This window comes from Pecten maximus, chromosome 9 (assembly GCF_902652985.1).
Source record: "Pecten maximus chromosome 9, xPecMax1.1, whole genome shotgun sequence".
Taxonomy (NCBI): Eukaryota; Metazoa; Mollusca; class Bivalvia; order Pectinida; family Pectinidae; genus Pecten; species Pecten maximus.
In genome coordinates, this window is record NC_047023.1 from 20,366,517 (window position 1) to 20,384,494 (window position 17,978).

Consider the following 17,978-nt stretch of genomic DNA (forward strand, 5'->3'; position numbering starts at 1 on the left):
CCATTAATTCCTTTGGTATATAAGCCTGTGGTTATGCAATCCTTCATAGACGCGTTCCCACAACTAAACCTTATCGAAAAAATTGATATAGTATCTTAATTGATTAAAGGTGTTTTCATTTCATGAAAAGAGTCTTTTTCTCCCCCCCCCCCCCCCTTTTTTTTTTAGTCTTGACAAAAAATAATATCTTCAAGACGAGTTTAATTAATTCTCATATGAAATGAAAAAAAATTTAAGAGATTTCTATCACATAAGATTTTGGCAGGTTTTGATAATAATAATAATTCTAGACGCAGACATTTAGTTAAAAAAAGAAACAAAAGTTCACATAATGACGTCTCGAATATGGATAAGTTAATGATTATCTATTTCAAATGTTTTGACTGTTGGTGCGGTAACCACAGCGTCCGGGAGAATGTTCCAGTGTTCCAGACAATCCGCTCTCTAAACGAATATTTCCTCGGATTCAGTCTGCTTCTCGTTTTATCATGTCATGGTCTGCTCTCTTCTTCTTCTTTTTTTTAGTATTTTGCGTTAATAATCCCTCTGTGTGTTGATTTATATACTTGGATCATATCTCCCCTTAGCCTTTTATGTTTCAGTGTATGTATTTTAAAAACTCCTAGTCTACTTTTGTAGCTTAGATCCAACATTCTTGGTATTTATTTGAGCTGCTCTTCTTTGGACGTTCTCTAATTCATTATAATATTCTGCAAATATGGGTCCAGATGCAAGCCCATATTCTAAATGAGGCCGAGCAAGCACTTTATATAGATGACAGAAAGTCGTAGTATCCAAGTATGCGTAGGTTCTTCGGATGGTCCCCATTATTCTATTTGCCTTGATGACAATATCATGAATATGATCGCTGAAGTTAAGGTTGCTATCAGTTGTAATTCCAAGGTCCTTTTTTCCTTGTTACTTCCTGAAGGGAGGTCGCAACTCTTCCTTTGGTGTGTATTGGTATAAATGTAGAGATCTTTTGTTGGATTTCTTTCCTAGGTGCAAAACTTTACACTTGTCAATGGATTTTTTCTGACCATTTTCGTAGTTGATTTGTCATTCTGAAGATTGTTATTTTTCATATAATTACAGATTTTAGTATCATCTGCGAATAAATACGTGGTTGCATCAATATTTTCCGGAATGTCATTGATATAAATTACAAATTTTCGGTCCTAAAACACTTCCTTGGGAAATCCCACTTGTAACCTCCATCCATTTGGACAGTTCTCCGTTTACCGATACTCGTTGTTTCCGGCCAGTTATAAAAGTTGGCACCCAATGGACGGTTTCCTGCAATAATCCATGATTTTTATTTGCTGATAAGCAGTAGATGTGGAACCGTAACTAACGCGTTCATGAAGTATAGGTATACTGCTTCGATTTATCCTCCTTTTTTTGAAACATATGTTCATTCTTCAATAACTTTCAGTAACTGCAAAATAGTCGACCTTCCTTTTACGAATCCATGTTTACTTAGGAGATTACTGTTTTCCAGATGAGCCATTTTTCTTGACCTTACAATCCATTGTTTTACATATAACGCTAGTTAAGCTAACTGGTCTATAATTCTCTGGCATTTTCTTGTCCCCTTTCTTGTAGATCGCAGTATCCAAACTGTCTTTCCAATTATCAGGAAGTTCTCCTGTCTGCAATGAACACTTAAATATTTCGCACAAAGGGACTTTTATAATATCCGCTGTTTCCTTCAATACTCCAGGATGGAAATTGTCTCCTCCTGGTGATTTTGTATGATAGAATGTTAAATATTTCAAGTTCCGAAACTTCAGTAGTACTTTGTGGAATTTCTGTTTTACGGTCTTCGACTACGGTAACACTACCTTTGGGTTCAACCGTGTATACACTTGAGAAATATTCTGCTAGAGCGTTAGCCTTATCGTGATCAGTTTTAGCAATGTTTGTTTAGTTCCCACATTTCATTTGCAGTTCTGTTTTTTTTTTTAATTTTAGAATTTGCGTATCTCCAAAACTGCTTGGGACTGGTCTTTACCTCTTTTACTATATCTTTTTCCAGATTTGTTTAACATTTCCTCACCAATTTTTTAACATTGTTTGCGGCTTTCAACGTATTTTATTTTCATCCAGTCTCAATGCATCTCTGCCAGCTCCTGTGTTTTTGTTTGATAGCCTGGACGGTGTTCTTATCCAGGGGATTCTGTCTTTTCTTCGTTGCACATATTCTTTTGTTAAAATGTTGAGGGCTAATAAAACGGAGATGGCTATTTTGTTGCGCCATTCACAATACAGGACATTATGACGTCACAAAGGAGTTTGGCCAATGAAAAACACTCCAGAGTAATATACATTAGTGACATGTGCAAAAAATATTATTTGGGCGAATTCAGCATTACAACTAAAATGTAGCTACTTTAGCTCGCATCAGTCTCAATATAATACAAAGGTGAAACGGGTTATCTTCCATCAGGCGATTATGTCTTTATCAGTAATCACAAATATACAAAGGGGCGCAATTAAAGTCCATAATACAACAAAAGATTAGTGTATCTATCCTGACCTGTATAAAGAAATGAGTGTTCTGGAAATGATAAATTAATGTACAAGTCAGTTTGAATTACCTTTATTAGATCGTGGCAAATAATAATAATATCACCGTTACATTTGCAAATCAAATTGGGCAACATCGCATGAGATAAATCACAGATTATACATGGCAGAAAGGGAGAATGCTAGGCACTCTGGAATGTGACTAACATAACACCATAAAATACAGCAAATATCTGGCATCCCAAAATATCTACCCACCATAAAATACAGCAAATATCTGGCATCCCAAAATATCTACCCATCATAAAATACAGCAAATATCTGGCATCCCAAAATATCTACCCACTATAAAGGATGAAACATCACGCACCCTAAAACATATACCTACCATTCAGGATAAATCATTGCTTCACAAACATCTTCCAATGTGGAAAAACATTCGTTAAAAAAACCCCATTATCCTTATCATTATATAATGTTGACGCCTCTTTTCCTACATATATTACCTTCAATGAATAACGAAAGTCTACCATACCATGCAAGTACTTTTTTTTCAGGTTTTAATTAAGATTTCTTTCATTCACTTAAATGTTATGGTGTTTCATATAAAAGTTTAAATTCTTCTAAACTAATCAGGGCTATCTAACCAATGGGAGGGCTCCTGATTCGTCCTACAAGGACCTTTAGATTTATATCTTAATTCAAACACTATCATTATAACCTGAATATGGATATGTATTTTACTGGAATTGCCCTCATGTGTTAAGGGCCAAAAGTATCATTCTATCGACCAATATCACCTGTCATGGTATGTAGCTAATTTGACATATAAGGGATTGTTTGTTTACTGGGTTTATCGCCTAGTTAACAGCCAGGGGTGGGAAGCACAAAAACAAGTATGGCTGCTGTTCAGACAGCCATACAGCCATTAATTGTAAAAGCTGAAAATGCGGAGACAAACGGTGTGTGTTAAGGTTGAGAAAATATCAAAATGTTAGTCAATGGTATGAAATACAACTAGAATTGGAACTGAACTAATATTGCAGAGAAACTAGTCATGTTGAAATACAGTTCGCATGATTCTGACTACTTATCTGCTTTAATATACTACTAGGGGCAGATAAAGCGGACCGATAGTCAGAATCATTCGGACTAAGCCAAATATAACACCATTTGTAGGGATTACAACAGGAACTATTACAAACATAATCTTAAAAATGCGTCTAACAAGACACATCATCTAAATCTATAGACCTAATAGAAATAGAGAATAAAACAAATAAGGAATGCATTACTAGGGGAGGAACAAAACAAAAGCCATATTATACTATTCTACTTCTACATGAAAATAAATATCGAAAAAATATAAAGTTTCCTTGTACTAACATAATACTTTAGCTTGTACATGTATTTTATTTTTTAACAAATGTCTTGGTTTCTTAGAATTCATTGACTTATTTCAGAAGCAGCAATTGAGAAATACACAATACAATGAGAGATACACAATACAAGGCATGCCAACTTTCCTATTAACAGCTACAAAGCCTTCCCTTTTGATTTATGAACTCAATCATCACTTGAAAGAACTTTCAGTAAAAATACCTATACTAATGCTTTAAATCTTGATGATAGCAGATTGAATTATCATTGGACATAAAATTGATATAAAAACAAAATAAACATAAATAAAGGAAAAAAATAGAAAAAACCATCATGAATGAAACATAAAAACTAGAAAACATAAAACAATGGTGATACGTATATAGGAATAAACCTGCGTAACCTGGGACAACACAATAAATGAACGAAAAAACAAAAATCAAATACAGCACTGGATACCAGCTCTCGAAAACTTTCCACTTATTCTTATGTATCTGTCTGAAAAGTAAAAGTGATTGAAAACTGTGATTATCTGACTGCTGTTTTACGATGTATTTTACACTTACACATGAACAATGTCAATATTTACTTGTTTTAAATATAACCATTAAATTCCTCATTTAAACCAACCAGAATCTCACAATTAAGTGAAAAACACATCCCTCAAATTACTATGTTAAACTGAACAATTTTATCAGAATTCGGAGAAAGAACACTGAAAATTTGATTTAGCACTGACCTTTATCTCTTAAGAAACTTGTTATATATTGTTTAGTGAATAATGAAAACAGAAAAAAATAGATGTTTAGATGATAATGTTATTTAAAAGAAGATGAAATACTCAATTGCATCTTAAAAGAATTTCATCTGAACTCTCTACACTGTACAGACTTTCTACATCTTTTCAAGCATACACAGAATTATACCAACACACCCAAACTTAAATTAGATATGCCATTCCCATTGTGTTATATCACAGTATATATAACGTATATTAGAGAAGTGGAAATTACAAGTCTAATTTTAATTAGATTGACCAAAACCATAACAGTCTTCAGATCTAATGTCCAGTACGTCATACTAACATGTTTTCATAATGAAGTTGTGTAAATTTCCAACTACTGATATCAATAACTGAAAAAATTCAACATAAAAATACATAAAACTAAATAATTTTCGAAGAAATAACAAAAATATAATTGCTCAAAATCAAAGCTGTAAACAATAATTTAGGGCCATTTCCAGTTTTTTTTTTAAATTTGATAGATTACTTGCCTCTGCCTCAAAACATAACATCACAAATTCAGATCAGCTGTTCAAGAGTGAGAAAAAGAGGCCCTTCTAAATAGTTGTCAAAATAAAAAAAATAAAAAAATGAACGATTTATTAATAAGTACAATTTGCAACTTTCAAGTCTAATTGAATAAATCTAAGTTGCTTACACTTTGATTGATATAACAATTTAAACTACATGTAGAATGCCAAACAATTCAGCTGGCAAAACACTTTGTATAACATCCATATCATGCATACAGCCATAATGTATACAGTACTAGTGGAGAAGTGTAGGCTTGCTTGACATTAGGTTGCATTTATTAGAATATGTGAACTTGCATTTGGATTAACAATGGTTAATATCACAATAAGAAATAGGAATTACAATTCTAGTACAGTTTCATAAATCTTTTGGAAACATCAACCTTGCTGACAAAATTGTCTTGATAATAATTCTATGAATTTTGTTGAAGATTTTTTATATTTCTTGCGAAAATTACAAAGCATTTCCAAGTCATCTAAGAGTTACATAATATAAAGGCCAAGGTCATTTGTTTGCTAAATCTGCTGGCAAAATATAAGGCATATGGATCTTCTGGAACTTGAATAGAAGATCATTGAACTTTTTAACATACCTGATGGCTGTGAAATCAAGGTCATTATTATGAGGAAGCTTATCTTGATGTGCAGAGATTATAAGTGAAAGCTACCCTTAGAATTTCTAGGATGTGGTTACTTTTGCAGAGAAAAACCATCATTTGGTGAAAGTGAAAAGAAGCGAATTTTATCCGACAAAAATTTCTTAATGAAAAATATACCTCCTAAGTACAAATCATCCATGATTAATAAAAAATATACACGTAATGTTAAGCACACTATAATTGAGCACATAATTCTACTGTGAATGCCTACCGATGTAGCAGTAACGCACTAAAGGTGATCCAAAATAAACTGGAGAAAAACAATCTCTTGTCCTGGAAGACTGAACAAATGAACCAGCTTGTATATGGCTGTACCATAGTAACTGTAATTAAAATGAAATGTAACTTACAAATAAAACAAATACCTATTGTACTCATTCTTTCTCCACAGAAATAGTGCAAGCCTCCACATACTCCAATTTTAAAGTGATATCATGATTTATGCCTAGAGCTAATGAGTATTAATATAACAGTAAAATCTTATACTAATATACTTATTTTCATTCTTTAAATTGTTTTCAGTTTGATCAACAGGGGCATGGCACAAATTCCAAACACTCGGTCCATATATGTATTATGTGTAACTAATATACATATATGTATATATGGACTGTCGGTTGGGAATTTATGTCAAATCCTTGTGGGTTACTCTACTTCCTAACAAAAATATAAAAAAAATATCAATTTATATTCAAATTCAATATCTAACAATTCAATGAGTAAATTTAAATGTCAAAAGAACAATAGTACAAAGTATAAATTGCAATGATTTTCACTTCTATGCTAATTCAATAATTCACTAAATCACTAATTTAATATTTCACTAAATCACTAATTCAATATTTCACTAAATCTTTAATTCAAAGCAAATGCAAAGTTTTAATTTACTACAGTATAATAAACTGTATTATCAATATTGGTATTTGATGCGCAAAGTGATCATGAATTTTAATTTTCAGAACTGTCCCATGATATCGGGACAACACACGAAAAATAACCCTGAAGACATTGATAGTGGTATTAGCTTTAACTTACTAGTTATCTCCCCTTAATAGACAAGTTTAAAATATAACATAAAACACCTTCCTTATTCAAAGCATAAAAGAAGACTAATATTTAAAGGGGCATTCCTTCGTTCCAACATCAGAAACATGCACAATTTCTATTGATGAAATCTATGTCCGAATGATGATTATATGAGTGTTTGTGCCTACATGTAATGAAATCAACACCAGAATGTACAGAAAAAAGGCATGTCATATACAAATACTGTATGTCTTTGCGGTAGTTAGTGATACTTCGGGTCGAATTAAGAATTTCAGGACTTAATACTCAAAGAACTTTGGTTTATCTTGAGAGTTCAATTTTGATGATCTAAACTTTATTCAAACGAAGTAATGCCCCTTTAATGAAATATCCCTAATACATGTATTCCTATTGTAAATCATTAAACTCAAGTCAAACTAAACAGATGGAAATTAAAGTTTTATGATGCAAGATTGATTTTCACAAGGATTTCATTAAACACAATACAAACAGGTACCCAAATACAAAGTACCTGTAACACGCACAACAGAACTACCACAGATCCCAACTGTCATCAACCACACCTAACCATGTGCAAATTGTTGGAGAAATTAGAATAAGCTTCACTAGATATGAAAAGATGATTGTGCTTTTTTTTTAAGTATCACTGTCAATGAAACACGATAAATTAAATTACAAATATTCACAAATCTTAACATGTTCCAATAAACTCAGGTTTTGTGTTTACGATACTAATGCTTCTGTGGTTTAGTGTGTATGGTGCCGAGTAATGATTGTATCCCCAATATGATACGTGCCGATTAACAGTGATAGACATACATGTATATATACCCTACAAACATCAAGCTTGCTGTACTAACGAAACAGCAGATATATTGCACATGAAGCAGTTTACGTTGAGCAAGAAATGGATACAGATTGGTATACTGAGTAGACATATGTAAAACTCTTCTGGGACTATCTAAACATTACCTGTTTTAGTAGAATTACTTAATAGTATACATTAATGATTATATACATAAACATTGCACATTTCTGTATTAAATGGAAAATTGTTATGATTCTTGAAATTATTTGACCATATGTCAACTCATATATATGGACTACAGAATATTTAGTGGTTACCATGACTACCTGACCACTACAGATACTGTGATCTCATACCTCACATGATATCCCTTATTGTGATATCAGAATTACAGAACATTACATCACACAGCAAAAATATTGATTCATATTGTCAAGATGTCGACCTTGAAACATTGATCAGAGAAACCATGTTTGTTGTGAACATTTCAATCCATTCAGATTCAAATTCTTAATGACTTTCTGATCTGTATAAAGTTTTTTAAACTCGACAGAGCATGAGGCTTAAGTAAAAAAAGGAGTTGATATACATAATTATAATGGAATAGAGATCACAACAGGGATGTGTACCTGTAATGACAATGTACACTACATGTAACAGTATATGAGAAGATAACACATGTATATTGGTATCAGATTCTCACAAGTATCGTATATTACTTCCACATATCCCATTCTCATTGTCAATAATACTTAATTACCTATTTACCCCTTCCTTTCATGGAATACAAAACTTATAAACAACCACAACCTCACCCAGAGCCATTTCATGGCACTGTGATCTTTGATTATACAAACAATTCAATTGACAGTCTCCAAATACAGTACTTAAATTAATCTACGCAGTGTCCTATATATAGTTATCTGAAAGCATTAAATAAATACTTTGTATGTATAGGAACTCTACATGTATCGGAACAGTGAATATATATTTGTCTTATATATTTATATATACCAGTTCTCACAGAATAACTTTATCAGCAGAAGACTGAGGTAAGAGTTCATCAGATATTTCCCAATAGATTCGATCCAATATAGTTCTCATAACAGCATATAAATACATGTACCACTCCCTCAATATAGTAATACTCAATATGTTTAGTTTTGAAGTACATATCTTTATGTTCATGTCACTCTTGAATGAGAAAACCATTTGTTTCTCATAACAATGGGAATGAAGAATTGTATAGCTAATTACAGGTGGTTATGTTCAAATGCATCTATCTAATATGCCCAGTAGTACATGTATCAATATCTAAAATATGAAACTAAAGTGACCATCACCTATAAAATTAACACATGCATATAACAATAGACAAACACTTTTTATAAACAGGAAAACAAAACATATCTACAATAACAAAATTTGTAAATACAGCATGGTATATTATTAAATTTTGTAGAAACAGGAAGTTTTTTTTTCAAAGTACATTGTACCTTCACTAAGCCTGAGCTAAATGCAGTTTCAAAATCAACTAAAAAGCATTGTGAACACATTCAGAATAAATTAATGATTTCGATTTCAATTTCACATAAATTTGTAAAACCAGATCATCTATCAAGATTCATGAGTAAAAGTACAATGGTCAACCAGAAGAAAAAATATGTTTAAACAAAATTGCAAAAATTGGAACCACTCATCAGATCTGATACTGTATTGTTACATGAAGTTATTTCTAGGAAACCCAGTCTGCATAAAAACATGAACAATAAAAAAAGCAATCTTTCATCTTGAACCAAGCAGACAATGAATATTTTTAACAAACATATTACAAGAAAATTGCACAGTCTTCAATTCCAATTCCTCAATACCTAATTATCCAATAACTTTAAAATGAAGAACACAATTACAAATGGTGACCATTTTTATTCTAAAGATAAATACTGTATTATTTAATGCCAGATTCATTGGTATATTGGTTCAAGGCTTATTTCGGCAACATTTAACTTACACTCAGGCTCCAGGTTTTTAATGGGTACCATCATGTAAAGAATTTGTTTTAAAGTTCTGCTATTGGGAACATCTTCTACATCTCAAGATTCATAACAAAATGAGCTTGCAAATTAAGATCGTAATGAAGCAAACCAAGGAAGCTCGTGTAGACACTGGGCTCCATATAAAACAAGAGGTCCATGGGACCTATATTGCACACTCACATTGGATTCTTAACCAATTGCAACCCACACACATGCAAGCAATAACAAAACTCGTACAAACTCAAAGAGGGGTACATTTGTATCGATTTTGACCAAGACTGGTGGAAATGATTATTTTAATTACCCCAAATATAATTCTACAAAGTGACTTTCCTCAGTTAGCCCAGCAATACTGTTATACACTTTAGAAAAATTCTAACAGCATTCATATACAATTATATTAATGTTTTTTGCTTTGTACCTCATGGGTCCGTAAGTGTATATCTTCCCATTCAAATCTTACCCAATAAACTGCTGTTTAAAGCAATCGAGGGTATCCATACTTTCAGACCCATCAAACTTAAAATTAAAATGATTGTTCTGCAGATGTTGTTAAAAGCACAATTAAGTAAAAGTGGCCAGTTTTGGTAAAACCTCCTTGGTTCCTGGTGATTCTACGACCTTGCAAGCCTATATTCTTAATCCTACCCCCTTATAATGCTTCATTCTTGACTGATTAATAGATGGGGCTTAACATCCTTGTTCCAGGTATAACCAAGCCTAGTGTTATTAATGCTTTAACTTGGACTGAAATCTGCCAACTTTTATGGGACAAAAACAATATTATTATATATATTCTATTTAAGCTATTGGTAGCTATAGATGATGGACAATTTGGCATAAGTTCTCATCGGCCCTTTGGACTGAGTGAAGCTATAAAGGCAAGCCAAAGATAAAATCATACAAAAAATTAGTGAGCAAGAATCACAAACATATGTTACTGTTAGTTTCATGTTGTTATCCTCCATCAAACTTCTGTACAACATGTCCCTCTTTTAAGTGCGCATTAAAAATCAATATTCCCTCCATTTCATATACATGACACTTTCTCTATTTTCAGACTCTTATATCTGTACAATTTGTGAAACAAAAATATATGTCTTTGTCATTTTGACAGACTATCTTCTTCTTCATTTTCGTTTTATACTTTCGTCATTGTATAGCACACGTTCCGGTATAATTCTGACAACACACACATCGTTCATTCATAGGTCGTGGAGGTATAAGGTCAAGGTCCTCATCATCAGGTTCAAGGTCAAGGTTGTAGCCATCCTTAATTAATTGTTGGGTAATGTCTTTGTTAGCACCTCGCGATAGCATTGGTGACTCAAAATCATCATCATCGCTGAAACAGATAAGTTTAAGAGATTCATAACAACATACCGCCTACAACATTCATTAACAATGACTCTCAAACTACGCCTATATAATTATAATATTGGTTGTAAGTTTAAGTGTCCCAAAACAGCACAGCTTCCTAAGGGAAAATATTTATGTATGAACATATACCAGCTGAAAAACATACATTAAAACACCCTTGTCATATTGAATTTACAAATAAGAGGTCCCAGAAGATCTTGTACTTTGGCATCCACCAACGAATGATCTTTATTGGTTCTATGTCAGACTGATTTTAATTTAATTGGCACAATTAGGTACCAAGGGGAACATGAAGTTTGAAGAATATCCCTCCAGTAACCTTCAAGAAATAGCGATAACATGCATTTATGGACGGACAAACGATAGATGGAGCACGGACCATGGATGCAGGGTGATTTGAATAGCCCCCATGGCCACCATCTGATGATGGTGGGCTAAAAATGCATAGCAAGCTAGAATTATATGCATGATATTTGATAAATACATACACAGAAGTATATGATATTTCTGCATGATATTTGATAAATACATACACATAATTATATGATATTTAGTAAATACATACATAGTATATGACATTGCTAGAAATGTTCACTATAGAATTTAAATGAAGCTAGAGAGTTGTTGTGATGTTACTGTCCTCACCTCTCATCATCTGTCATTATTGCCACCAATGGCTGCTGGTCAAGTGGTCTTGGCTGGGAATCCGATTTAGGAGGGATCATCAGTCTGGAACAAGCACAAAACGACTTCCTTTAAGTGAAAAAACTAATGACATTGAAAATTAACAAACAATATGATACATTTTTGTATGTGTATTACACCTACACACACATATATATTTGTATTTTGTTACTACATCTCCATTCTCCCGGCAGTTTTCCAAGCATATCTTGGGTTGTTTGTTCGTTTGCTGGGTTTATTTACCCTGTGAATAGCCAGGGTCATTTTTGAGACAGGGTTAAACCGGTCTCCTTGTTGTAGTTGATGACTACCTCACTGAATAACATACAGGAGGCACATTGCATGCCGTCCTAAGCTATTATAATAGAGTAAACTGTCGTGCCAGTGGCGAAAATCACGACAGCCGGACTGGCCCATTTCTCAGCTTCCTGAGAAACACAAACCAACACAGGCATGCGCAGGGAGCATCAAACCGCACACCTCGGATCATTACCTTAGGTTATATGGCCGGCGCTCTAACCGACTGAGCTATTGTACATGTGGGCCATCAATTGTTTAATTTGAGCACATTTTTGTCAGGCTGTGAGTCATGTAGGCTACTTAGATAGAATCTAAGGCTCATATTTATCAAACAGATCTTGGTTTGGTATATATGGCAGCTAGCTTACTGTAACACTTCTGGGAGTTTCTCTCAAAATAGTGAAATACATTGTTATGGATACAATATAGATGCCACAACTATGAAACACATTTTTGAAATTTATTTCATATAGATCATATTTCTCTAGGACTTCTATAGGAACAGTGATAACAAAAATTACTCAATGCTGGATGGACTGTGGACAAAGAATTTTTCAAAAAAACTCACTATCTGAATGATCATCTAAGAAAAAGGTATTCTTATTTACGTGTAAATCTATACACACTACAGCTACTAACATTATGGTTTTCCACAAACTGCTGTTTACTTACCGACTTCTTGGCATCATAAAAGTGTTTTTACTGGGCTGTTGATTTATAACTTTAGCCTTCCTGGCATTTTCTCTGTGTCTCTCTGTCAAAATGATATTGATAAATACAATTGTACATAAAATGTAGTTACTGTCAAATGTAGTTGCTGTTAATGTGTTAAACTTAACAATAATGAATGATAAAAAAATTAAAATACAATGTATGCAAATTAAAATGCTGAGAAAGATTTACAATTATTTGTGGAAGAAAAATGAAATAAACAGCCTGAGGAGGCAAAATTTGATACATTGTATTTTTTACATGTACATTGTATTACAAAAGATTAAAGGAGCTGTTATGCTGCATACATAATTATCTAAATGTAGCATTATACCATTGTTACAGGTACAGTATACATAATGCTCATCACTGTCTAATCAAAACAATGTAAAACATTATCTTATAGGATTTGTAAAAACCAGTACAAAAGTGACCATGCATGGCCAGTGACATTTGTTTTAAATGAAATAGAATTAGAACTCTCTTAATTACTTGTATACAAATTCCATTTGATCAATTGTTAAATTAACTGATTAATTAATTTGATTAAATTTAATTCAAGATAAGGTTTAAAGAAGCACATGTCTAATCAATGTTTTAAAATTGAACTGCAACTCATGAATTGAAGAATACAAAACACACTATTGTGCCCGTCAGGATATAGATTTTGTGTTACATTGTATGTATATATATTTTAAATGACAATGACATGTATATCAAATAACAATCAATGGCAAGCATACCTAATTTCTTTTGAAGTTGTGAAGATTTTCTGTGGGCATGACTTTGTGTCCTGGCATCTGAATAACTGGATGATGACTTTGAAGAGGAAGGTTTGGTACTCTAAAAAACAAACATTCCAGTGGTCTTAATACTATGAATATAATCATCTGATTTTACCTAATGTATTGTGTGACATTTTGATTGGCAGAAAATGATAGACTTTAGTTTACTGATGGAATGAAACAAAGATTTTGAACTTAGTAAGTGATTTCAGATAAATAGATTTTGGTTTGTTTTTGTTTAACGTCCTATTAACAGCCAGGGTCATTTGAGGACGTGCCAGGTTTTGGAGGTGGAGGAAAGCCGGAGTACCCGGAGAAAAACCACCGGCCTACGGTCAGTACCTGGCAACTGCCCCACGTTGGTTTCGAACTCGCAACCCAGAGGTGGAGGGCTAGTGTTAAAGTGTCGGGACACCTTAACCACTCGGCCACCGCGGCCCCCAAGATAAATAGATATTGCAATAATCAATATATATGTTTAGGTAGGTGTGATGTCAGCATGCCCTGATGATAATCCAACAGGCATCAACTCTGGGTCCCCTGCTGTGTAAATGTGATAATCTATGACTCTATCAATGCAACTACACCAAAGAAGTGTGCTCCATCATGCACGATCAGCTATTGAATGACACAGCTAGCTAGTCTAACCATATTTAACACTGTAAAAGGCACATCCACACACAACGACCCCCTCTTCTTAGGGTAGATTTCCTTAATCTTAACTAAGACATTCAATATATACCATAACCTGTGGCATGGATTCTCTTCAGCACAAATTTTTAAGATTGGGGAAAATATGCATACACTGCTCTCAAAATTTAATGTCACAACAAATGTCCTGACATCTGCATCAATTCAGGGCAACTAGTTAAGTTCACACTTGATATTTAGCTATTTTAGAAGTCAAATCACTATATATTTATCAGAAATCTGATGGGTCAAATAGACATATTGCATGTCCCTTCAACACTAGGAGTGAGATTTCATTTATTTTTGAGAGAGGTCAAAAACATACTCTCAAGGGTCTACTGAAAGTCCTGATTAATCGTGTTGGAGTTGGAGGAAACTCAGGTTAGACACTGATTTCTTCAGTGGTATTTTATAATATATATGAGTGCACAATGTAATGCATGTATAACATGTTTGACATATTTATTAAGTTTTAGATAGAGATTTTTATGGGGACTTATAATTAGTCAGGATGCAGGGTAAGTTAGATTGTAGGTTTTCTAGGTATCTTAATTATATTATGCTGTAAATATCTAAATAAATATTTGAATCAGGGTTCATACAGGAATCCCAGTTTGAAATTTATTAGTAAAGTTTAATGAAACACATTTGAATATGTTTATTTTGTTCCTGTACTGTTCAACAGTTTCATATTACAGATGGACTGTTTATATATAAATGCCACATGTTACTAGCTAATGTAGCATAAGCGTATTATGTTCTTTGATCACTTCTCTCATGCATCTTTAAAAGTGATTTGTTCATTTTCTACAGAACTATCAGTTTCCTACAAAATGTACAGAATGTGTCATATTTTGAATCTGCTTTAATAACCAACTGGTAGCAATTAACCCAGCTGTGTTGGTACACCACGTGGATAATCAAACATTAATTGGAGGCTAGGGGATATATCTGAAAATTTGTATGCAAGGGAATGTTATGATTTCTTTTTAAAGCCACATACTCCCAAACAACCTTAAATTCTAGTTGCACGCATGTATAAATGGCAATCCAAGATTCTCATTCAAGCTCTCCTCACATTAAAATGACTACTGGCCTGGACGCTTGACCGGGGGAGTCCTCGAGACATCATCAGTGTATAAAAATAACTCGCCGCATTTATATTTATCGCGAGATTTGTCACGGAGCTGAGAACGAGGCTATAACAATGTGCGCTGCACATAAACTACACACATGGCCATTGTTTACATATCGAGCATACGTAAACTTTGCCTAATAATGCTTTCATTTAAACATATTAACAGAATATTCACATAATAACTAGTACTGAACAAAATAAACAAACATATATACATAGTTTACATTTAAATACTTAATTTTAAAATGTAGCAATATGCATACAACAAAACATCAATAAAATTTGAGATCGGTGAAGTTGACAATGTTCAAAAGCTAACCAGCAATCCAATAGATGTCCGACAAAATCGGAATTCGAGTCTATTCCCTTTTCTTTTCTCGCTAAGTTTCAAGAATCACTTCCTTTCCTAAGGAAAAACTCAGGTTTTGCCGATTCCACTCACTTTTGTGTCTTTTTTTGGCAGAATCTGTCTGCGTTTTCCCAGGTCCACGCTTTCGGCGTTCCGCCATTTTGTATGGACTGTAAAACCCACCGTTGCATTGTGGGACTTATTTTCAGAGAAACTTGGTCCGGCAGCCACAGTTATTATTTTTGGGAATTCCCTCGTATACTTTCATAAATACACATTTTCTTTCAGTTTCTGATTCTAGATAGCTATAGTCTGTTAGGTATTTATCAAGTCCGAAAACTGTACAAAGCTCAAAATGTAAACATTGATATATATGTTTCTTCGAGAGTATGTGGCATTAAATCAATGTAATTATTAGGGCAATTGACAAGAAAATGCAAAGTGAATTTATAAGGAAGCTATATTTAGGGGATGTTATGGTTTCTTTTAAAATCGTTGTAATTAATAGGGCAATTAACAACAAAATGCAAAGGGAATTTATAAGGAAGCTATATTTAATACCTATTCCATCAAATTCAAGGCACATTAGTGAAATTAAGGGCATCATATAGCCATTTTGTCATTTTCAAGGCTTTTCAAAGGTAAAAATGTATGAACCCTGTTAATTTTCATGTACCCAGGTATTTCAATGTGTTTGTTCTCTTTCTACGACAGTTGCGTATACAAGTTCTATTATTAGCTGTACATATGTTGAACTAGCTATAGTTTCACCACAAACATGGGCCTAACATGCTGCTGTTAACTTGTCAGAACCATTCTGACTATTGATTATATGTTTGCTTTATTGACTGATATATAGGTGAATGATGTTAAAGCTGATTTAAAGTCAAAATCATTCGGACTATAACTATCTTTTTTCATAGCCAAACTTTGGATAAAATTATATTGTTAGTTTCGCAGAAATGTCTAAACTGCAAATCACACATAACACCCAATCCCATTATCCTTAATTTTATGTCTGTTGATTAAAGTACATGTATTTGAATTTTTCAGGGGCCAAACGCCACAAGCTTTCAATTGAGTTTCAATTGAGAAACAGAGATACAGTATATATATATATATATATATATATATAAATGGTTCATTGGTTGTTGATGTCCTGACCTTGTAAGCTTCTTTTGACATCTTCAATCATAATGTCAATCAATATCGCGACTTCAAACGGTTACGCACAAGGGTCATTTTTATACAAAACAAAAGAATTCAAGTATTTTTGTAATTCCAAAACATCTTCTTTATGAAGAACCGAAACGATTGTACTACCAACACAACATTTACACTTATAACACACTAGATAGCTATATATAGAAACTTATTTGGATGATTAACAGTACTAATTTAAAGATTCTTCAGTACACTCAGGCTGCGTAAGATTTGAACCAAACGGTTTGTAATCAATGATGAATCCCTCCACACAACATGGTTACCTGTGCGAGCTCGTTGCTATTCAGATCAGATGTACGTTGGCTGGTCAACTTTGCGATGAATTTCTCAAATTTTCATACAAATGTTTTTTGCCAACAACAACAACAGTCATTAACTGGTTTCAGCTATAGGTATTAATTATGATAATCATATACCTTTTTAGCATTCCGTTATCATATTTGATGATACTGAATATTTTTTGTGACACAGCAGTATGAAAGTACAAGTGTCATTATCATTATCATACAGTCATATGATGGTAATCGTCATGATCCACATTAAAAGCATGTACCCTAACAGTGGTTTTGGAGCGGTTTGGTGTCCATTTGTGTGTTCCTTAAACTCCAGTTGTTTTCGTTACATGGGAAAAGCCAACAATTGTTAACTATGAAAATCTAATGCAATTCTAAGCTCTCAAGATCTGGGCCTGGCCCACAATTTTGTTTTGACATCTGTCACGCAAGAGCGAGTTCACACATGTTTCTTACCTGTGGTTCAGAGCTTCCGTTAAGCATTGATTTTTGGTCGCTATCAAATCCACTGTCTTCCATACTATCCATGGCACCAACCGAGACAAATAGTATGGTTATTTCTTGGTCATCATAACATTATTCACATCAGTCGTGTTCCGGAAGTACATTGCCGACCATTTTTTTCTGAGTCAACGTGAGATATTACGA

General features: G+C 33.3%; 1 protein-coding gene across 1 annotated transcript; it reads right to left on the bottom strand.

Annotated features, from left to right (window-relative positions):
* Nucleotides 1–2,586: 2,586 nt before the first annotated feature.
* Nucleotides 2,587–17,971, bottom strand: LOC117334933 (protein FAM219A-like). The gene is made up of 5 exons (XM_033894790.1): nt 17,787–17,971; nt 13,595–13,694; nt 12,813–12,894; nt 11,802–11,885; nt 2,587–11,121 (listed from the first exon to the last, which is right to left on the bottom strand). Exons 1-5 carry the CDS (start codon nt 17,856–17,858, stop codon nt 10,929–10,931), a joined length of 531 nt encoding a protein of 176 aa, XP_033750681.1. The 5' UTR covers nt 17,859–17,971; the 3' UTR covers nt 2,587–10,928.
* Nucleotides 17,972–17,978: the final 7 nt, after the last annotated feature.

Coding starts and splice junctions, on each gene's coding strand:
- LOC117334933 (XM_033894790.1), bottom strand. CDS start 17,858: ATGGATAGTATGGAAGACAGTGGATTTGATAGCGACCAAAAATCAATG. Junction 13,695..17,786: donor ACGGAAGCTCTGAACCACAG/GTAAGAAACATG, acceptor TTTGTTTTTTAG/AGTACCAAACCTTCCTCTTC. Junction 11,122..11,801: donor ATAATGACAGATGATGAGAG/GTGAGGACAGTA, acceptor TATCTGTTTCAG/CGATGATGATGATTTTGAGT.